Source organism: Ixodes scapularis, unplaced genomic scaffold (genome assembly GCF_016920785.2).
Source record: "Ixodes scapularis isolate PalLabHiFi unplaced genomic scaffold, ASM1692078v2 PGA_scaffold2__306_contigs__length_199485367, whole genome shotgun sequence".
Taxonomy (NCBI): domain Eukaryota; kingdom Metazoa; phylum Arthropoda; class Arachnida; order Ixodida; family Ixodidae; genus Ixodes; species Ixodes scapularis.
Genome location: NW_024609857.1, coordinates 5,631,114 through 5,650,483, shown reverse-complemented (window position 1 = coordinate 5,650,483; position 19,370 = coordinate 5,631,114). Strand labels below are relative to the sequence as shown.

General features: G+C 48.2%; 1 protein-coding gene across 3 annotated transcripts; it reads left to right on the top strand.

The window, feature by feature from the left end:
- The first annotated feature begins 3,122 nt into the window (after positions 1–3,122).
- LOC120838023 lies at positions 3,123–13,491 on the top strand. Of its 3 annotated transcripts, none has more exons than XR_005715170.3 (3): positions 3,123–3,216; positions 3,300–3,429; positions 13,025–13,091. XR_005715170.3 is itself a non-coding variant. In XM_040208283.2 (3 exons), the coding sequence occupies exons 2-3, from the start codon at positions 12,580–12,582 to the stop codon at positions 13,395–13,397; spliced, it is 660 nt and encodes a 219-aa protein (XP_040064217.2). In that variant the 5' UTR covers positions 12,465–12,489; positions 12,559–12,579; the 3' UTR covers positions 13,398–13,491. The 3 variants fall into 3 exon arrangements, 2 of the variants coding, with proteins under 2 accessions (XP_040063867.2, XP_040064217.2); XM_040208283.2 differs by lacking the exons at positions 3,123–3,216; positions 3,300–3,429 and adding exons at positions 12,465–12,489; positions 12,559–12,866 and having other exon boundaries at positions 13,025–13,491; XM_040207933.3 differs by lacking the exons at positions 3,123–3,216; positions 3,300–3,429 and adding an exon at positions 12,459–12,866 and having other exon boundaries at positions 13,025–13,491.
- Positions 13,492–19,370: the final 5,879 nt, after the last annotated feature.

The window sequence follows — 19,370 nt, the reverse complement described above, 5'->3', positions numbered from 1 at the left end:
CCCGCTAAATTTATCGGGGAAATTGTCATCTTGTGACCTAATCTCACGTTATGCTAAAGCGTTGTACATATGCAACCCCTAGCAATTTGCCATACAATTTCTTTTTTGGTAACGGAGTAACGTGCTCATTATGTTTTCAAGACAGTAATGTGTAGCGTACTTACGTTACTTATTTCGAGTAGCGTACTCATTACATCTTCTTCCTGAGGCTTCTAAAAATTTACACCTCAATATTTTCGTGTTTCTAGGCGCCAAGTTATTAATTCTCTCGCTCATCACACACAACTTCAAAATCAGAACCGTAAAAGCAATAAGGCGATTATGTTAAATCTCTGCGTGGACATAACGATTTCTTCTTCTTTTTTTCTTTTTTAACATGGCACATTTGCGTAGCTGCAACTTCAAAACGGTAGAGCGTTTTAATCAGACTTGTTCGTACTTCGACTACTTTACTCAAGTTACTGTAGTTTAATTACTTTTCGAAGTAGTTTCGCTACTTTCAGTTCCATTTTTATTTCGGTAATCAGTAGAAGCTAGTTTGCTGAAGGCGTTGGCTGCTATCAGCAACATTTTGCCTTCCATGGCAACGACCATCGAGACAATGGGATACACTGCACATCGACTTCGCTGGTCCCATTGAAGGTAAAATGTTGCTGATATCAGCCGAAGCCTTCAGCAAATGGCTGGAAATTTGTCAAATGAAAAGTATCAACTTAAGCTCACTGATTCAGGAACTCCGGAACTTGTTCGGAACGTTTGGCGTGCCACGCAAGGCAGTTAGCGACAATGGTACATCATTAGTGTCGGACGAGATCGAACAGTTCTTTAAAAATAACGAAATTCGTCACATCATAATTGCCCCCTGTCATCCGGCGACCAATGTTCAAGTGGAAAGAATGGTTTACGAAACCAAGCAGGCGTTTTCTAAGGACAAGACAGGATGTTTATCGTGCCCACTTGCTCGATTTCTTCTGAAACGACACACAAAGATTAATCTCACGACAAGAAAGACTCCGGCTATACTAATGTTTGGTCGTGAGCTGTCAACCGCGATCACTCTACTTTACTACATCCGCAAGCTAGTGGGAGGAATAAAGGGACGTCGGAGACAACTACGTCCTCAATAAATATTTTGTCTAACCGAGAAGAGTACATAAAAAAACTTTGCTGGAAATCCATCGTGGATCCGAGGAACCGTAATAAAAAGACTGGGATGTCGTTCTTAGGTCATCGAAGCAGAACAAGGCACGGGGTACGGCGACATGAAAACCCATCAGGAACACCGTCACCGACTCTTCAGAAAAATTGGTCCCGGGACCCTCTGCGACACGAAATATTAATAATGGCCTACAAGCTTTGCCAGCAAAGTGCACCATTCCCACCACTGAGGGACCGGTACCAACCGAGGATCAAGATGCCCCAGGCGCTCAACCGAACATCCACCCCGTTTCAAACGCGGTTATAACAACGGCTACGTCTAGACCTACCTCAACGTCAAAGGCGGCCTCCTCAAAGATACGGCGACGGCGTCTGAGGGAGAAGGAGTGTGATGTCTAGCGCTGTTCCACTCGTGCAGAAACAGAAGAGGATCGTTTCGCCTGCAGAGGGGCGCGTGATCTTTGAGCGCGCGAACTCATAGAACTGCGAGCGGCTGATGGCGCAAGCCAGACTCTAACGTCCTGGAAAAAACACCAATGACTATTCGGCCTCTAGTGTCTTTTCCACTACGCGGATACGACAGTAACGCAACTCCTTCCAGTTATTTTAAGTTCTGTCCTATCTCTTCAGAGGAGAAGGTGATAGCCGTCGCTTTGAGGTCTTTTTGGTTTGGGCGGCATGTGACACGGTAACGACGGCAGCGGCATCTCTTGGGCGCCGTCCGCTGCAACTTTCCTGGTCGCTCCCACCGCTGAAAGTATCGCCCCCCCCCCCCCCCCCCAACACTCACGTTCACACCGAGCCAATATCTGGAATTCGCCACCCCCTAGAACCCATGTCTGGTCACTACTTCCTGGAAGCCGCTCGAGGGCCCCCGTGCCTTCACTATTGGCCGGATCCAAGACCGAGCACAGTCGGGGTTGCCTCGTCGCCGGCAGCTGCGAGCACTGTTCGCATGCACAAGAGGAGCGAACGTGGCCACTGAGCATGCGCGGTGGCTTCGCTATCCCTAAAGTGGACAACTTCGAGTGCACGCGTGCCACTTGTGCACGCATCGCAGCGAAATGCACGCTAGGGGGCGCATCGGCGTTCACCACTTTAAAGCTTCTTGATAAAGGTGTTTTTTACAAGTACCGCCAACCATTGTTGTGGAACCGCTCGAGACAGGTGCCACGAGCGGGTGCCCCGCCGCCATTCGCTTCCTCAAGCGTGTTTCACATGCAGCGATTTTTGCCTTAAGCGGGTTTCACATGCAGCGATTCCGCCGCCCAAATCGCTGCCGCTAGCAGCGCGGCGGCACGAATCGCGAGGTTTCATTTCACATGAGCGTTTTCTGCCGTTGCGATGGCCAATGTTGCTTGCAGCAAGCAGATGCGCAGAGTCGGTTACAGCGGCTTCTAACAACAATTTTTATGCCTTAGTTTTCAGTTTCCCCTTTAATTTAGCCTTAATAAATCAAAGAAAAGCGTCGAAAATACTAAATAAACGTTGGTCTTATTTGTTTATGGTTCTTTTTTCAAACTTCGTTTTTGCGGAGAATGTAACCTCGGATCATCCTCAGCAGCGTCACGGGCAGCGCCTTCCTCGGATGTAAACACTCCAACTGATATGGCCGACCCGAACCTCCTGGACATAGTTGGTATTTCCGAAATTGGGGTATGTGCTCATGATCCGGAGTATGTCCGTCTACGAAGACTTGAAGAGTATCTTCTCTTAAGAAAGAAGCAGATCCTGCTTACTCTCCCGAGCCCAAGGCGCTGGTGGGTAAGGCCCATCTGGCAAAACCGCAGGAGAGAGTCGGAGTTCCACACATCGGTGAGTTGTGACCTCGTATTTTGATACCAAGGATTTTCTATTGGTATTAGTTTTCTCACAATGTAATATATTCGTGCAGATGCCTTTGCTTATAAGTAGGGACACGGAGTACTTCCAGAAGTACTATAAGATGAGACCTGAAAAATTTGAAGAGCTCCATTCCCTGATCGAAACACCACTCACAAGAGCTTACCTCACGCGGGAGCCGCTATTATCGCGGGCTAGACTTGCCATGACACTCAGGTACTGGGAACTTTCCTGCTTTTCTAATTAGCTCTGATTTATGCACAGACATATGATTTACTGTTCCACCCGCTTTCTTTAAGGTACTTATCGTCTGGAATGCAGATACAGGACATTGCTCTGGCCTTTAGAGTCGGAATCTCGACAGCGGCGGGTGTCATTCACTCCACCTGCAAGATTCTCTGGACAGCTCTCCAACCCCTTTGTCTAAAGGTATGTTGAAAGGCTGGCTGGTCAAATTAGTGATAGAAAATGCTTTGCTTAAGATTAAATTTTGCGCACCTCTTCTATTACCAGTAATTTGTGAGGTGCTTTTAGAGAAATACTGACACTGCTGGGGATTCTAGTATTGAATACGTTTTAAATCGGGAAATAAGCATACTGATTAAGATGGTGCGTCCACGGTGACCGTTCAATGTAGATCCGAGAGCTCAGCTCGCGCACTGCCGTCCGAGCCCCGCTTCTTTTTGCCTGAAGCCTGATTCACATGGTGCGATTTTCTTCTGCGAAATCGGTGAAGCGATGAACCGCACATGCGAAATTTCGCGTTTCCTTTCACATTGATTGAGAACATATGCGATTTTCCGCACTTGCGAAGCACATGGTTGGAACCCTTGAATTCGTTTGACGATACTAATTTCGATATTTAACAAAATTATAAAATTTTCAGATTTATTTATTAGCTTCTTGTAAAAAGTACGAGGTATACTTATATTTAGGGCCGATTCAGACGTTTGCATCGACTGCATTCGCATCAACGAAAACGACGAAAACAACGAGTACGACGAATGCGACAAGGACACCCGGGAGAGCCACAGCTCGTAACTGCTTGAGCAAGCTAGTTGTTGCGTTGCTTGGCATGTCGCGCAAGGCGAACAGTTGTCCCGGTGGCTTCGTCACGTGGACGATGTTTCATATTGAAAGAGGGCAAGTAGCAGCGCGTCTTGACTTTCATAGAGCATGGTGGCCACTACTCTAGTTGACCGACGAGTTCAGACTGCTCTGTAAAAAGGAATACCTACTTCTGCGAAAAAAAAAAAAAAAACTGCTGCTCCTAGACGGAAGCCCGCGGTGATGGTGGGTCAGGCCGTGCTGGCAAAACAGAGCCAAAGGATCGGAGTTTTACTCATTGGTAAGTCGACTTGTGCTTTTCTGCGAGCAGGTTTCTGGAATACTTTTTCTCTGCAGACCCTCTTTATGCTGCACAGGGACCTGGAGCAGTTTCGAAGATATTACCGGATAATGCCGAACGCCTTTGAAAGACTCCACGCTCGCCTGGAAACAAAGCTTACGAAGCAATATGTCGTCAGAGAGCCCATTTCGTCGCGGGTGCGGCTTGCTATCACTTTGAGGTAAAATGGTATTCTCTTTAAACTGCACTGTTTGAAGGGAATACGAGGTGCAATTAAACTGGTTTATATGGCGAACTTATTACTAGTTTCTCGGCTTCCAGACATTAATGTACACCGCAATGTTTTGTTTTTATTCAGGTATCTGTCATCGGCAACGTCAATGCAGGATCTCGCACTGCAATTCAAGGTTGGAGTGTCAACAGGGGCATCCATCGTGCATGAGAGATGTCCGCATATATGAAAGGTGCTTCGCCCAAAACACATGAAGGCAAGCAAAGAAATCTGATTTCGTTTTTGGTAACTTGTGGAAAAGAGGACGGTTTCACATGGAGCGATTTTAGTTGCGATTTCGCAGTTGCGACGGCGCTGTTGCGGCAAACAGGCCGGTTCAATGCGATTATGAAATAATCGGAGCTGCGTCAATTGCCAAACATCTTTCGAGACGTCACCAGCGCCGCTGCGACAGTACGAAAAGACAGCCAATAAAAACGCGCCTCATCCAAAACCAACCATATTCTTAGTGTCGCATGCATGCTGTGAAAGAGTCGCTGGCGTCTCGTAATGGAAAAAACACTTCAAAATGGAGGTGGTATTCCAGTCGTGTAGTATTCACTGGGAGCCATAGCTTGTGCCGGTTGCTGTTGAGAGCACGTGCTGTTAGTGAATTTGCACAACGCTTCTGCAACGTATATTTCACACCGTCAAGATTGTTTATCTTTGCCAGCAGTACGTAGCAGTTCTTTTTGAGCTCGCTCTAGCTGCGAACAATGCGCGCCAATACGGCGTCCACTAAATACCGCCTTTAAAGATGTAGATCATTACGAACAACAAGACTCACTGCGGTGGTGTTGGGAAATTGATGAATTCAAGTTCCCCCCCCCCCCCCCCCCATGCCCCGGTGTACTCTTTCTGCACACTACCAAACCACGGAATCATCCAGAATTCGAAATCAGGGGGTGTTGCAATTATTCGAGGGGGGGGGGGGGGGTGCTGTTGGGAGGGGGTGGCCTTAGGTCTAGACGCATTGGTCAAGAAATTCTGGGGGGTGTCGCCCCCAACCTGGAGATAAATAGAGGGGTGTTGGAAGGGGCTGGCTTTACGTTTATATACATTGGTTAAGACATTCGGGAGGGGGGGGGGGGGGGGTGTCACACCCCACCTGGAGATAATTATGGGAGTCGGGTGTACAAATCACTGCAGCAAACTCGTCCTTTGCAGCTGCTCCTAACTATTCGCAGCCGAAATATCTAAATGAATCATGTTGAAAGCTTTACTGTCGAAAATGGTTTCTCAAAAAGTTTACACAACAGAGAGCCATTGATCTATGATTATAGGGACGAACTTGGGGAAGAGAGCGCTGCAGACCTGAGGATGTTGAGGGCCCCAATGCTATTACTGCGCCACCTTCGAAAGACGGGGTCACACATTACGCATCCTACAAATACAGTTTGCAGAAAAATAGTAATTCGAGGCACCGCAGCATCCCTGCTTTCTATGTCGCACGGCAACCAATGAAAGGAGCAGCCTGGCACGCGGCTTATGAAACACGGATGCGTCAGTGAGTCGCGTTCGATCGATGTCTGCAGACTGTTTTTTTGTCTTTTGTATAAGCAGTCTGACACCGGCCTGACTTGGGCATAATATGATAGCTTACGAAAGTAAGTGGTGAGTGCCTGGAGCTGGGCTAGTTGGCTAAACATGCTTCTGAAAGTTTAAGCTGAACGTAGAAAAAACGGAGCAAGGGAGAAAAAAAATAAACGACAGACACACAGCTTTTCAGATTCAGTTACAAAAGTATTCACAATTGTTAAGCGTCAATAAGTATTTCTAATATTTGAGGATGCATTTATTACCAGTATTACTATAGGTAAAGTAAGATTACATGAACGGCTTTTAAATAACAACGTAAAACCATGTGTGAACTTTGTGCTGTACTTCTATCTCCCATCAAGAATCACAGACCAAGGGAAATTGCCAAGGGCTTTGAGACAGGGCGGAATTTTCCTCATTGTGTGGGGAGCGTTGACGGAAAACACGGACATATCAAAGCCCTTGCCTATTCTGGAAGCCTGTACTATAACTACGAGGTGATGTATATGGGTCTACAAATTTACTTTAACACATATCATGTTTTGCAAGAGCGCATGAAGTGAGGTAACATTCGGCTTTTCAGGGTAACCTACTCTATAGTGCTGATGGCCGTCGTGGCCAGCAAGTCGAGGTTTATGGCCACAGACGCTGGAGCGTATGGCCACCAAAGTGATGGTGGCGTCTTCAAGGCATCAAGGATAGGACAGTGCCTCAGTCAAGCTGCCTTGAATTGTCCACCACCAAATCTGCTGCCATTTTCCCATGTTATCGCCGCGTACGTCTTCGTTGGAGACGAGGCATTTCAACTGAGGTCAGACTTTCTGAGGCCCTGTCCTGGTTGATACCTCAGCGATTATCTAAAAATATTGAACTATCGACTGTGTAGAGCGAGGTAACCTTTAGAATTGTTGCACTTGCATTATAAATTTTGCACTTGCATTATAGTGTTGTCTTTGTCCCATTTCCAGAAGGTGCGTCGAGAATGCATTCGAAATTTTGGCTACTAGATCTTGCATCTTCCGCAGGCCAATCGACCTTCTCCCAGACCACGCCACTGAAGTCGTCCGCGCAGCTTGTGTACTGCACAACTACCTACAAGACGACAAGTTGCACATGCTAAATGCCTATGCTGATTGAAGTCGACCACTTCGGCAACATCGTTGATGGCCAGTGGCGCAAGGAGATCTCTCAACAGACAAAGGCGTTGCTCCACCTACCGAGGCTGAGATCGCGGCACGTCGACCAATCTGCCCAAAAATACAACACAATAGCCACCGCAGTCAGAGACCTGTACTGCAGGTACTTTGTAAAGGAAGCTGCAGTGTCATGGGCGGCAAAGGAACCGCGCTGAACTGAAATCCTAAGTAGTGTCAGCGGTATGGTGACAAATCACGAAGGTTTCAAGTTTTTGTGTGTGAGGATCGTCTGACCTATTTCCGGTGGAACAGGGAGCTGAGGCCATCATTGCAACAATATTCTGCTGCTGCGAGTTCGCTACTTTTGAACGGGCGCACTGGTGTGAGACGGCTTCCGTGTGAGGCCCACTAGGATTAAAGATTAAAACAGCGCTGTTTTAATCTTTAATCATGAAATACCAACTAGCCCAAACTTCTACTTTAGCCCACTAGGACTTTGAACAGAGAAAGTGAAACATCTGTATTGTACCAAGACCGGTGCTACTGGAGAGGGATGAAATTAGGGACTCTCCCTTTTCATGTACTCTCTTAATGTGCTTAACTAGGAGTGGACGTAATTTATACTCTGCCGCCCATGGAGGAGTGACCCAGTCCTCTCAGATCCTTGGTTGGATAAGTGGGACGAGTGTTTTCAGTGCACGTTCTGCAAGATCTTGAACTGAAAGCTTCCTTAAAGAAAAGCCGGAACACTCCTTTAAAAAAAATTAGATAGAGCTTGATTTTAGGGTAGATTTTTATTAATGACTTTATTTTATTTTCAGTGCCCAAAAATCCCGTGAATATGAATATCGCGTTTGTTTTCCCCGAAGATGTAACAAAAGGCGAGAAAACACGAAAAACACCCTACCCGTCGTGGCACCATAGGAGGGCCTTTCGGCCGCGAAGCTCGTGTCGCTCGAGTGCCGCGCTTGAATCCCTAGCTTGCCAGGTGTATTCCCCCGTACTGGCACAAGTGATAACATCTTTTTCTGCCCTTCTTAAAAAAATATCAAGAGTACGCGTGCATAGCTTTGGTGGACGCTGCTGGAAGGAAGATTCCGAAAACCCCTTTTGTGACGTCACGCTCCTGGAAGGAGGGCCTTCGGCGGTACTTTGAAAATGATTTTCTGCAACCTCCATGCGCCAAATTATAAAAGAAATAATTTCGATATTCGAGATCCTGGAGGTGAAATGAAGACGATTTAAGTGTGTTTCCTCAAATACAAAACCGCTCCAGCTTCCCTTTAACTTGGTGTGTGAGAGTTATTTGAGTAGTCTCCGAAGTATGTGCGTTTAGGTAGTTCAGGTAGATCTGCAGCGTGCTGGAGGTAATGTAGTGCTGAGAGGGAGTGTGTTTGTACACGCCGACGAAGCGTAGCATCTGCCCTCTCTGCAGTGTGGGGTGGGCTGTAGGGGGTTATGTGGTTACGACGAAACTATAACAGAAGGCACGGCGAATTTCCTTCTCGTCGTGCCTTGCGTTGTAGCTTCCGGGTCACGTAGGGGTCGATTTCGTCTGGCCATTGACAAGGGGTACTCAGATCGTCGGTGGCGTGTGTAGATGAGTGGGCGGCCTTGCAGCACTGGCGCACAATGCAAATATTTGCCTTTTGGCGCCGGTGCACCCCATGACTCCAGCAACGTGTTATGTTCCTCTTTATTCGTATTTGATGTCTGCCAAAAAGGTGAGCCTGTACTTGATTTTTTTTTCTCTTTTGTAATTGCATCTTTTTTGTCTTTTGTTAGTTGTTATCTTCCAACATTTAAGGCGAGCAATAAAAAATGTATTCCTGGATCACCCCTGCCTCATATGTCACCTCTCTAGCTCATTTCCACCCCGAACCTGTTGCCTGCAAATCAGTCAATTTTTTTGTAGAAAATGGGTTGTGGTCTTTGCCTCTTTTACGGACAAACTGGCGGACACTTTTTGTGGCAGGTATAGCCCAAAGTAGATCGACAGAGTACTGGCTGATTCCCCACAGGGTGAGGTGCTATTTCACTGTTTTCGTTGGACCTACGCTGCCCAATCGGGTCTTTACCAAACACAGAATGCGTTTTATCGGCCGATTTTCATAAAATGAACGACACGCTGGACGTGCAAAACATATTCTCTACTTCCTCGGTGTAGTTCAGCATGAAAAGCTAACGTAAATGTTTAGCTTTTTTTAATTCAAACAATATTAGCGATTGCGAACATGACAAAAACACTGAAGATAAATGAAACGACATAAATAAAAAACCACAGGTTTTGAGATGCAAAAAAAAAGCCAAAACAATCATGTTGGTGAAATAATCGCAAACTATGCACAAAACCAAATTGTCACAGGATTTGTATGACAAATGTCACGCGTGGCACGTGTGACATTTGCGTAGGGGACTCATTGAATAGTAGAAAGACCCTCTTTTGAAATCTGTTTGCAGATCTGACACGAAGGTCTGTCCTGAAACCGAGAATCGCTGATCGGCACCTTGTAATTAAAGCCATTTTACACGCGTGTCACTCGCGTAGCACGCGTCCAGCGCGTTTACATATCAATAGTTGTTGGCACTACGTAAAAATCTTAAGTTTGATTTTTATCAAACGCCTTTAATAACGAGGTGCTGTTCAGCGTTTCTCGGTTTCTAGACAGAACTTCGCGTCATCTGCAAGCAGATTTGAAGAAAGGATCTTTCTACTACGCAACGAGTCCCTTAAGCAAAGTTATCGAACAGAAGCGTCAATTGTTACCGCCTGCAATTTTACAAAGGAAGCAACCACAACCCTCGCGTGGTACGCAAACGCCAGTTCGTTTTAATGCCGAACTCAAGCTTACATCCTCCGGCGAAAAATATTCACTTGGAAGAAGCACATCTGCCGCCCCACCCCCGCAGCGAATTTCGAAGACGACGACGTAGGTGACGCATTTTTCGTATTTTTGATTCCCACGTTGCTATGACCACCGTGACGTCTTTCACGAGCCGCGTTTGATTGGCTGTCCGTCCCCTTCGCAAAAGCGGCCGTTCGCAAGGAAAGTTTGGCAAAATACGCAGTCGCGAATTAGTCGAATTCGCACCGCAACTGCGTTGTGCCGCAAGAACGGCGTCGCAATTTCGAAATCGCAGGCAAATTCGCACCATGTGAATCAGGCATGACAATACCTGGGTATCCAAGCCGCCACAGTTCGTCAGCGGGTTTCACATGCAGCGATTTTGGCTCTAGAGCGGCGCGATTTCTGCCGTCGCGGCGCTCTGGCCAGCCGCAGCGGCTGAGCGGCACGGTTCCACCTGGTTGGAAATTCTTCGCCGCGGCAGAGCGGCAGCTCTCGCCTTGGCCACTCACAGCGAGGCGTTAAGTCACGTGCCAGGAGGAGAAACATTGCGGGAAAGCTGGCGCACAGGACGGTGGCGTTTTCACGTTCTTGAAGCAGACGACAAGCAGAGAAAGTACGCAAGCGACTGGTTTGCGATATCTCTTTTACGGCGGGTCGCGCTTCTTTGCTTCAGCAGTCGCGTCGGAACTGTTCAGTAGATCATTGAGGAGAGGGATTGCTGTCCCCTTCCTCGGAATTTGTTTTCTCAATGAATTACGCGACTCTTTTTTGCTTTCCTCGCCCGAGTACCGACTGTAGCGAGCGCAAGAGACGCTACTTGGTAGCGGGTTGTACGTGCGCTAGTGAGAAAAACAAAAGAAGAAGAACTGAGCGACATTGACATGTTTTTTTCCAACAAAGATCGTTGCACCAAGTAAGACGAAACATGTTGCGCCCAGTTCAATGAACTGCTTATCAGTGAACTGTCCAAGCGTCGGGTTTTTTAGGACGCGCAGCTCAAAGAATTTAGGAACAATGGGATCAAAGGGAAACCCTGGGAAGAGGTGGCTGAGGCCTCGAAAGTGATCGACAAGACCGGTATGAAACGACTGCACTACTACCGGTTCGCGAGGTTCGGGTCGGTCATATCAGTTGAAGTATGGTGCCTGGATCGCGTCTTTGACTGGTGTGTTTACCGCGGCCAAAAAAGTGGTCCCTCGATTTCCGCCTGATGACGTCATAAAAGTGTTCTGCTGTCGCCGGTTGCGACCCTGGTGGCGTCCCAACAGTTATGGTGTGTGTAGCAGATGCCTGTTCTGCTGCAGGTCGCTTTCCACTGTGACAGTTCACGGAAGCTAGTGCAGCCGGAAGTTGGGACGCCTAACGGGACGCCGTGACGACAGCGACACTCGCGTTCGCTCCTGGTTTTCGCCAGCATTTCTACGGCCAACCGCCAGGATCGCGACAGGCAACAACATGACACTCGCGTCATTTGTTGCCACATCGGGACCACTTTTGATGTATGGGCGGGATAGGACGCTAAACACACCAGTCGAAGACGCGCTCCAGGCACCATAGTTGAAGTCTACATCCGAGAAAGGCGCTGCCCATGACGCAGCCGAGGATGATTCGACGTTTGATCCTCCGCGACAACGAAGTTCGAAAGAAAACAAGAACCATAAACAAATAGGATCAAGGTTTATTTAATATTTTAAACGCTTTTTTTATTTTATTAAGGTGAAATTAAAGGGTAAAATGAAAACTAAGGCATTAAAATTAATGGAAGCCGCTGTAACCTACTGTGAGCATCTGCTTGCTGCAAGCAACATTGGCCATCGCAACCGCAGGAAACGCTCATGTGAAGTGAAACCTCGCGATCCGTGCCGCCACGCCGCTAGCGGCAACGATTTCGGCCACGAAATCCCTTCATGTGAAACCCGCGTAGATTAATGGTGCTATATCAATGAAGGCCATCTTGCACAAAGTTGAGCACTTATTATGAAGTTCTGGAGTTGAGTATTGTAATGTAGTATACAGATCATGAAAACCTTAAAACGGTTAAGGGATTAACCAATGTTTACTTATGTATCTGTGCTTACATATATTATATACCATCGAAAATTGTAGTTTATGAAACTGATTTCAGAACTTCCATGCAGTCGCGTTTGAAATATTTAGAAGGCTCTATTACATGTCTGCTGCTATGACACAATGTCATCACAGGTGCCAACTACTGAGAGATGGCAGGAAGTTGCTGAGGGCTTCCAGAACAAGTGGAATTTCCCCCACTGTGTTGGTGCTGTGGATGGCAAACACATCGAGACTCAGGCACCACCGAATTCTGGTAGCTTATACTACAACTATAAGGTGCAGTTTGCGTCAGTACTTTTTATGAGCTGTATTTCTCACTGCATTTATGATTTGTTGTCATTACAGGGTACATACTCTATCGTACTAATGGCTGTTGTGGACAGTGACTTGAAGTTCGTTGCTGTAGACGTCGGTGCCTACGGACGACAGAGTGATGGAGGTACCCTAAGTGCCTCTCGGTTCGGTAAATGTCTCGAAAATGGCCTCCTCGGCCTGCCACCACCAAAGCGGCTTCCAAACTCGACAGTAATCGCACCATATGTGTTCTTGGGGGACGAAGCGTTCCACCTACGCCCCGACTTTTTGAGACCATACCCGGGAAAGCACCAGGACGATGACAAACGAATATTCAACTATCGGCTCAGCCGTGCAAGGTGACTTAAAAGCGCAATAACCATGTAGTGAATTGGAGGGGTTGGGCGGGTAGTTTCTAGCAGGGTAGCAAATAGTTTAATTGTTGTTGTTTTTTGTCTGTTTTGTTGCGGGATAATTGTAAAGAATCATTTCCGTGAACCTGTCTCCACTTGTGCAGGAGGTGCGCCGAAAACGCTTTTGGCGTGTTGGCATCAAGGTTTCGGATATTCCGAAGAACCATCAACTTGCTACCAGAACACGCAGACTACGTCGTCATGGCAACTTGCGCACTACACAACTACTTGCGGGACGACTCCGTCTACATTCCTCCTAGCTACGTTGACAAAGAGGACGCCTATGGCAACAACACGAACGGCAACTGGCGATCGACATTCAAAGACGACGAAACAGTTATGACGGACCTGGAGCCTCCGGTGGGGCACAATTACAGCGGTTCCGCACGTGAAGCGTGGGACCTCTTCTGCTCCTACTTTATGAGCAGGCAAGGGGCCGTACCTTGGCAGCGGACCTCTGCTGGGCTACGTCCTTGAACGGAAGCGCACCTTGTGCTGCGAGCACTTGCAAACTTTTGCATACATTGCATGGTAGACACCATCCAGACGAATAAACAAGCAAAAGGTGTGACTCATCTGTCTTTACTCGCTCTTTACAAGAAGTGCGTCAGGGTATCGGCCTTGAGCATACTGAGATAGAATATGTAGAAGTTCCATCTTAAGGTGAGTCTGCATAGACTCGGGTGTCGCCTTCAAGTATGGATCTAGGGAGAGCAGGAAGTGGACAGTAGCATCCATAGGCTTGTGTGCTGCCAGGGCCCCTCTCACAACGTTGAGTTCGTCTTCCACTGCTTCCAAGTCCTGCTTCCGTTTTTGGCTTTTTGCGTGTGTCCTAGTCGCTACGCTTTCTCTTGGGCAGCTTCCCGGCTCGGCTGCTTGGGAAGGACCAGCAGCAGAGGTCTCGGCGTAGCCCGGTGACGCAAAAATCAGATTCAGACTGCTTGAGGCGTCCGGCCCCCTTGGGCTCCCTTGAGGCGTCGGACTGTCTGCTGCCGGTTGACTCATGTGTGCCACCGTTAAATCGGTGGCCTCCATGTTGCTGAAGCTTCTAAAAAGAATGTAAATTATTAAATGGGCGGTGCAACAATTTTTCTACTTCGCGCAAATACCACTCAGAACGGAACACTGACGTTACTGACATATATGAAACACGCGTTCGTCTTTCAACCCACGTAATAGAAGTTCCAGAAAAACATAAAAAAAAAAACGAGCAGCGTTCACCCCGTCAACTCGCAGCCAGAACAAGCGGCCATGTGATCTGGAGCCGATTATATGCCGCCAATGTTGATCATAGCCACGCGCTGGGGTTGGCAAAGCATAGGACACGCGCTGAGTTCCAGACATTGCTATGGCTCGGCTATTGTCGTCGTCGCAGCGATTGGTCACGGGCCACTACCCGAATGCTTCTCGAGCTAGTAATTATTACAAACCCAAATCGAGTGCCCACGCAATACTCGGGTCCAATCTATGAACCGCATTCAAATATCGTCATTTGGGGTGTACTGCGATCCCCACGGTACGTCATCAAAATTCGCAAAGGAAATATTGAATGAAAATGATCGCTTTTGTCCCTGAAATTACACCGCAACAAAAGAGTTTCTTAGCCAGTGGCGTTGCGAGTATCCTTGAGTCCCACTAGTGCCAGTAAGCTCGTGCAAAGTGAAAAACATTCCAATTGAATATCGTTGCACCGCTCCTTTAAGCACTTGTGCTCACACCTATCAATTAATATTGATATTTTCCAACACTTACTTGCGCAAACCAAATGTGTCCCTCAGGAACTCCATTTGGTCCATGTAGGGCCAAACCTTAGATTTTGAGGAAGCTGCAGCCCCACTCTTTTTTGTCCCCTTCTCGTCATTCATTTTTTTTTCGGAAAGTGTCCCTCAGGTTCTTCCATCGGGAGTGGACCTCATCCACTGTCACTGAAATGTCAAGTCGTATACAGCGTGATGCATGTTGATTAAAAGGCTGATGATGCTGGACATTTAGATTAACATAGCGCGCATTGCGCATGTTGCCGTCTTCGAGAGCGCTCGTAATACAGTCGACTCAAAAGGGATAAATGACTGTCCTACAGTCGGTGATCCGCATCGAACACAAGCTTTTTGGCTTTGATAACAGTAGAGAGTTTTATCAAACGCTTAACACAATACCGATACGATGCCGGTACAGTCCGGGCGCGCTTAAAAGCAGGCTACAAAGTAGTAGCCCAAGCTCCGCTGTACCGGGCTATCGTTTACGATCTGCTAAAACTCTCTAATGTCGTACGCGCCACCAGAGCCCTGCGACAGGCAACGAGCGGGGGCGGGAAGCGCAGCATTGAACGCTTCTAAATTTGGGGTCAACTTTCTGTGCCATTTCGAAGAGCGCGCTTCCATAGATTTCGCCGGTGCTCAATGTTCCGAGATTCACGCGCACCCACACATTTGATTTCATAGCGTTGGAATCTTGTCCCCAAGTATAGGAAAGCAGAAACATCGAGTTACAACGAGCGAAAGTACGAAGGCAAGCTGGTTATGTCACATTTCTTAGGTAATGTCAAGTGCTTGGTCACAAGCCATGGGCATTGCTGTTCTTGGTCTACTACGACTGCTGGGAACACCCTGTGCAATTGTTCAGATATCACTATAAGCCACTTTGCAATATTTATTTTAAAAATCAAGACCCCTCACCAGATACGTCCGAATTACTCGGATATTGGGGGGCAGGGGGGGCAAACAGAGTTATTTTTTGCCCCGTCCAAGTAAGTATTCCTTACATCAAAATTTAGAAATATCTAGGGGGGCGCGGGGAAGGGGGGGGGGGGGGGGGGCGATCGCCTCCCTCTGTTCCGATACCATGCACTGCCTTTGACGTTTGCTGAATAATTCACATGGTTAAACAGTGTAAAAACGTTGAAACCCGTAGTAGTGCAGTGGTTTCATACCGGTCTTGTCGATCACTTTCACGGCTTCAGTCACCTCTTCCCAGAGTGTCTCTTTCGTCCCACTGTTCCTAAATGCTTTGAGCTGCGCGTCCCAAAGAAGCCGACGCTTGGACACTTCACTTATCAGGAGTTCATTGAACTGGGCGCGATACATTTTCCTACTTGTTGGGCGATCTGTGTTCGAGAAGACACGAAATGTCGCTCAGTTCTTCTTCTTTTATTTTCCCACTAGCGCTCGCACGAGCCGCTTCCGATTAGCGTCTCTTGCGCTCGCTACAGTCGGTACTCAGGTGAGGAAAGCAAAAAGAGCCGCGTAATTCATTGAGAAAACAAATTCCGAGGAACGGCACAGCCATCCCCCTCCTCCATAATCTCCTGAACAGTTCCGACTCGACTGCTGAGGCAAAGAAGCTCGACCCACCCGAAAAAAAAAACCGCAAACCAGTCGCTGCGTGCTTTCTCTGCTTGTCCTCTGCTTCAAGAACGTGAAACAGTGGCTCTTTCTTTCGTGTGCATGAAAGCTTTAGAGTGCTTGTTTTGAGGGTGCGCTGTTTCCTTGTCAGTTGTGAAGGTGAAACTGCCGCCGTCCTATCTGCCAGCTTTCCCGCAATGCTTCTCCTCCTGTCACGTGATTTCCCGCCGCGCTGTGAGTGGCCAGAAGCTGCCGCTCTGCCGCGGCGAAAAATTTCCAACCTGGTGGAACCGCGCCGCTCAACCGCTGCGGCTGGCCAGAGCGCCGCGACGGCAGAAATCGCGCCGCTCTAGGGCCAAAATCGCTGCATGTGAAGATTTCTGCCGTCGCGGCGCTCGTGCCGCTCAACCGCTGGTGCTGGCCAGAGCGCCGCGACGGCAGAAATCGCGCCGCTCTCGGGCCAAAACCGCTGCATCTGAAACACGCCCGCTCACTTTAGTGCTGCGCCGCCATTCGCTTCCAAGGGCCGCTCGAGATGCGGGTCTCGTGCACTCGCGCCTTTGACGCTACTTGCACGGCAAACGCAGACATATCGAGGGGCTTTACACCACTTGGGCAACTTGGGCACGTGCCCCTCGCGTTCTGACCTTTTTATTAGAGGCTCCCCAAAGTCCCGGAGAAAAATACTCCACTTTATAAAAACGCGGGCTCTTTCTGGTTCTTCAGATAATTAAAAGCGCCGAAAAAGACAAGGACAAAGAAGGGGAACGACACAAGGCGCTTCTTTGTCCTTGTCTTTTTCGGCGCTTTTCATTATTTAAAGAACCATGACCCAACTGGCTCAACTTTCCACTTTGCTGCTCTTTCTGGTGTTTCAGAATGGGACACCGGGAGACCTACGCTCGATACAACCACTTGCTAGAAAATGAATACTATATAATTAGCGCTTCGTGTCCGAAAATCCGTAAAGCATTTGGTTGTAAAAGCTTTCTCAATTCGGATTTATCAGTAAAACTCAAAATATCACAATCAAAATGTAAATAAAAAGGAGTAGAAACCTATCGGGTGGTTTCATTTCAAATCGAACACGCTTGTCGGGGTGGATTTTTTAAATTTTTTTAATATATGTAAATTCCCCATTTCTGTTAAGAACAAAACCACTTTTCAAAGTGGAGCAGGGTGAAAATCTGTTTTTTACTCCGTGATTTTTCAACGCAGTTCTGAACGCTGGCATGAATACGGAAAGAACACCGAACTCACGGGATTTTTTTTGTGTGCTTGTATACCATGCCAAGTATTTGTTAGGTCAAAGGAAAGTATTTCAGTATTTTGTTTCTGCTTAGGTACAAAAATGCCAAACATCGTCTCTTTGACAAGCCGGGGGCATATTCAGAGCCTTGTATCTCATGAGTTATTATATTTGTCGCTTACTAAACACTATGCGGGTGTAGTCCTATACATGGGCTATCGACGGGCATAAGATTAGTTTATTTTAGTTTCACGAAATATTTTATATAAAATCTAAAATAACGCCAAAAATGAGATTAACTGATATTTTGAACCTGCTCTATCGAAACCCAATTTATTTATTTTGTTCAAATTTTTTTTTGCCGATACTGTGTTCGCTTAATGCAATTTCCCTTTTTTTTTTTTTAATAAGCAGTCGAAATCGCACTTACGCTCTCGGAACGGACAAACGCAGTTTCCGCAGGTCAGCTTCGCTGCAACGATTATATTGCTTACTTTTCTGTTAAAATGCAGCCGGTAATGTTATTTTGATTTAGAACACCCGCGCTTGGCTATATATATATATATATATATATATATTTATTTATTTATTTTGAAATGATGGTAACTGACATTCCTTAAGCCAATCATTGACGGTGCAGCGGATGTTCCATTATCCGGTGTGTAAAGCCAGGGCACAAAGGGCGGAAAAAACGGAACAAGTTCTTTATGTAGCCAGACCGGGGTCATATATCTGTGCTAAACACAGCTTGTCAGGCACGTACAGCACGGCTACGGGGATCGGTGGCCGAGTGGTCGAGTGCGGACGCAAGAATGGCTAGCTCCCGTGGAGCTGCGATAACGGCCGCTTCTGGCCGTGGTGACTCGTCGTTTTCTGATCGCTCGGATTATAGGGTTGTGTTGCCCCAGCTGCCGTCCGGTGACGCGATGAAGCGTGCGGTGGTACTGCACTGCGACATCGCTGGACGTCCCTACAGGATTGAGGATTTTCGGCAGCCGTTGAAGGACATCGGAGTAATCCGGGAGGTAGGCACCATTGGAGCCTACCAGATGTCGCATGTCTGGTTGCTTAACCTGAGGACGGACGAGGCGAAGAAGAAGCTTCTCGAGGCTGGGCAGCTCCTCATCAAGGGCAAGACGTGCCTCGTCGTCGACCCCGCAAGGCACGAGCTTCGCCTGAAGCTGCACTGGGTGTCGTTCGACGTCACCGGCGACACCATCCGAAGAGCCTTCGCGGAGTACGGGGACGTCAAGGAGGTGACGAGTGAGAAGTGGAGGGTGCCGGACTTCGAGAACGCAGAGTCAACAACCCGGCTGGTCCGCATGGTGCTGCGCGACGGCGTTACGCTCGACCGCATCCCGCACCAACTGCGTCTGGGCGGAGGCACGGTGCTGGTGGTGGTTCCTGGTAGACCCCCGATCTGTCTCAGGTGCCGCACCTCGGGGCACATCCGGCGCGACTGCCGGGTCCCCAGGTGCACCGACTGCCGCGCCTTCGGGCACGAGCGGACAGACTGCTCCCGGTCGTATGCACGGGCTGCGGCGCGTGGCACCGAAGGAGCGGCGGACAGCGCCGAGCTGCTCATGGACGAGGAAGAAGCGGAACAGGCGGCGGCGTCGGCGGCTACCCAAGCCAAGCCCGAAGGGACCAAGGAAGCAGCCGTCATGGCCACCACGGAAAGGGACGGGGCCGGTGATCCCCCAAAACCGGTGAATAACGAAGAGGATGGCCAACAGACGCCAGTGACCGAGACCGTCGGCAAGGTGGTGAACGCCGTTCCTGCTCACGCCGAGGACGCCGACACCCCGGGAATGGATGTCGACGGGACAGCGCTAAAGCGCCGTCACGACGAAGCCGTCG

Coding starts and splice junctions, on each gene's coding strand:
- LOC120838023 (XM_040207933.3), top strand. CDS start 12,514: ATGAGCTGTATTTCTCACTGCATTTATGATTTGTTGTCATTACAGGGT. Junction 12,867..13,024: donor TATCGGCTCAGCCGTGCAAG/GTGACTTAAAAG, acceptor CCACTTGTGCAG/GAGGTGCGCCGAAAACGCTT.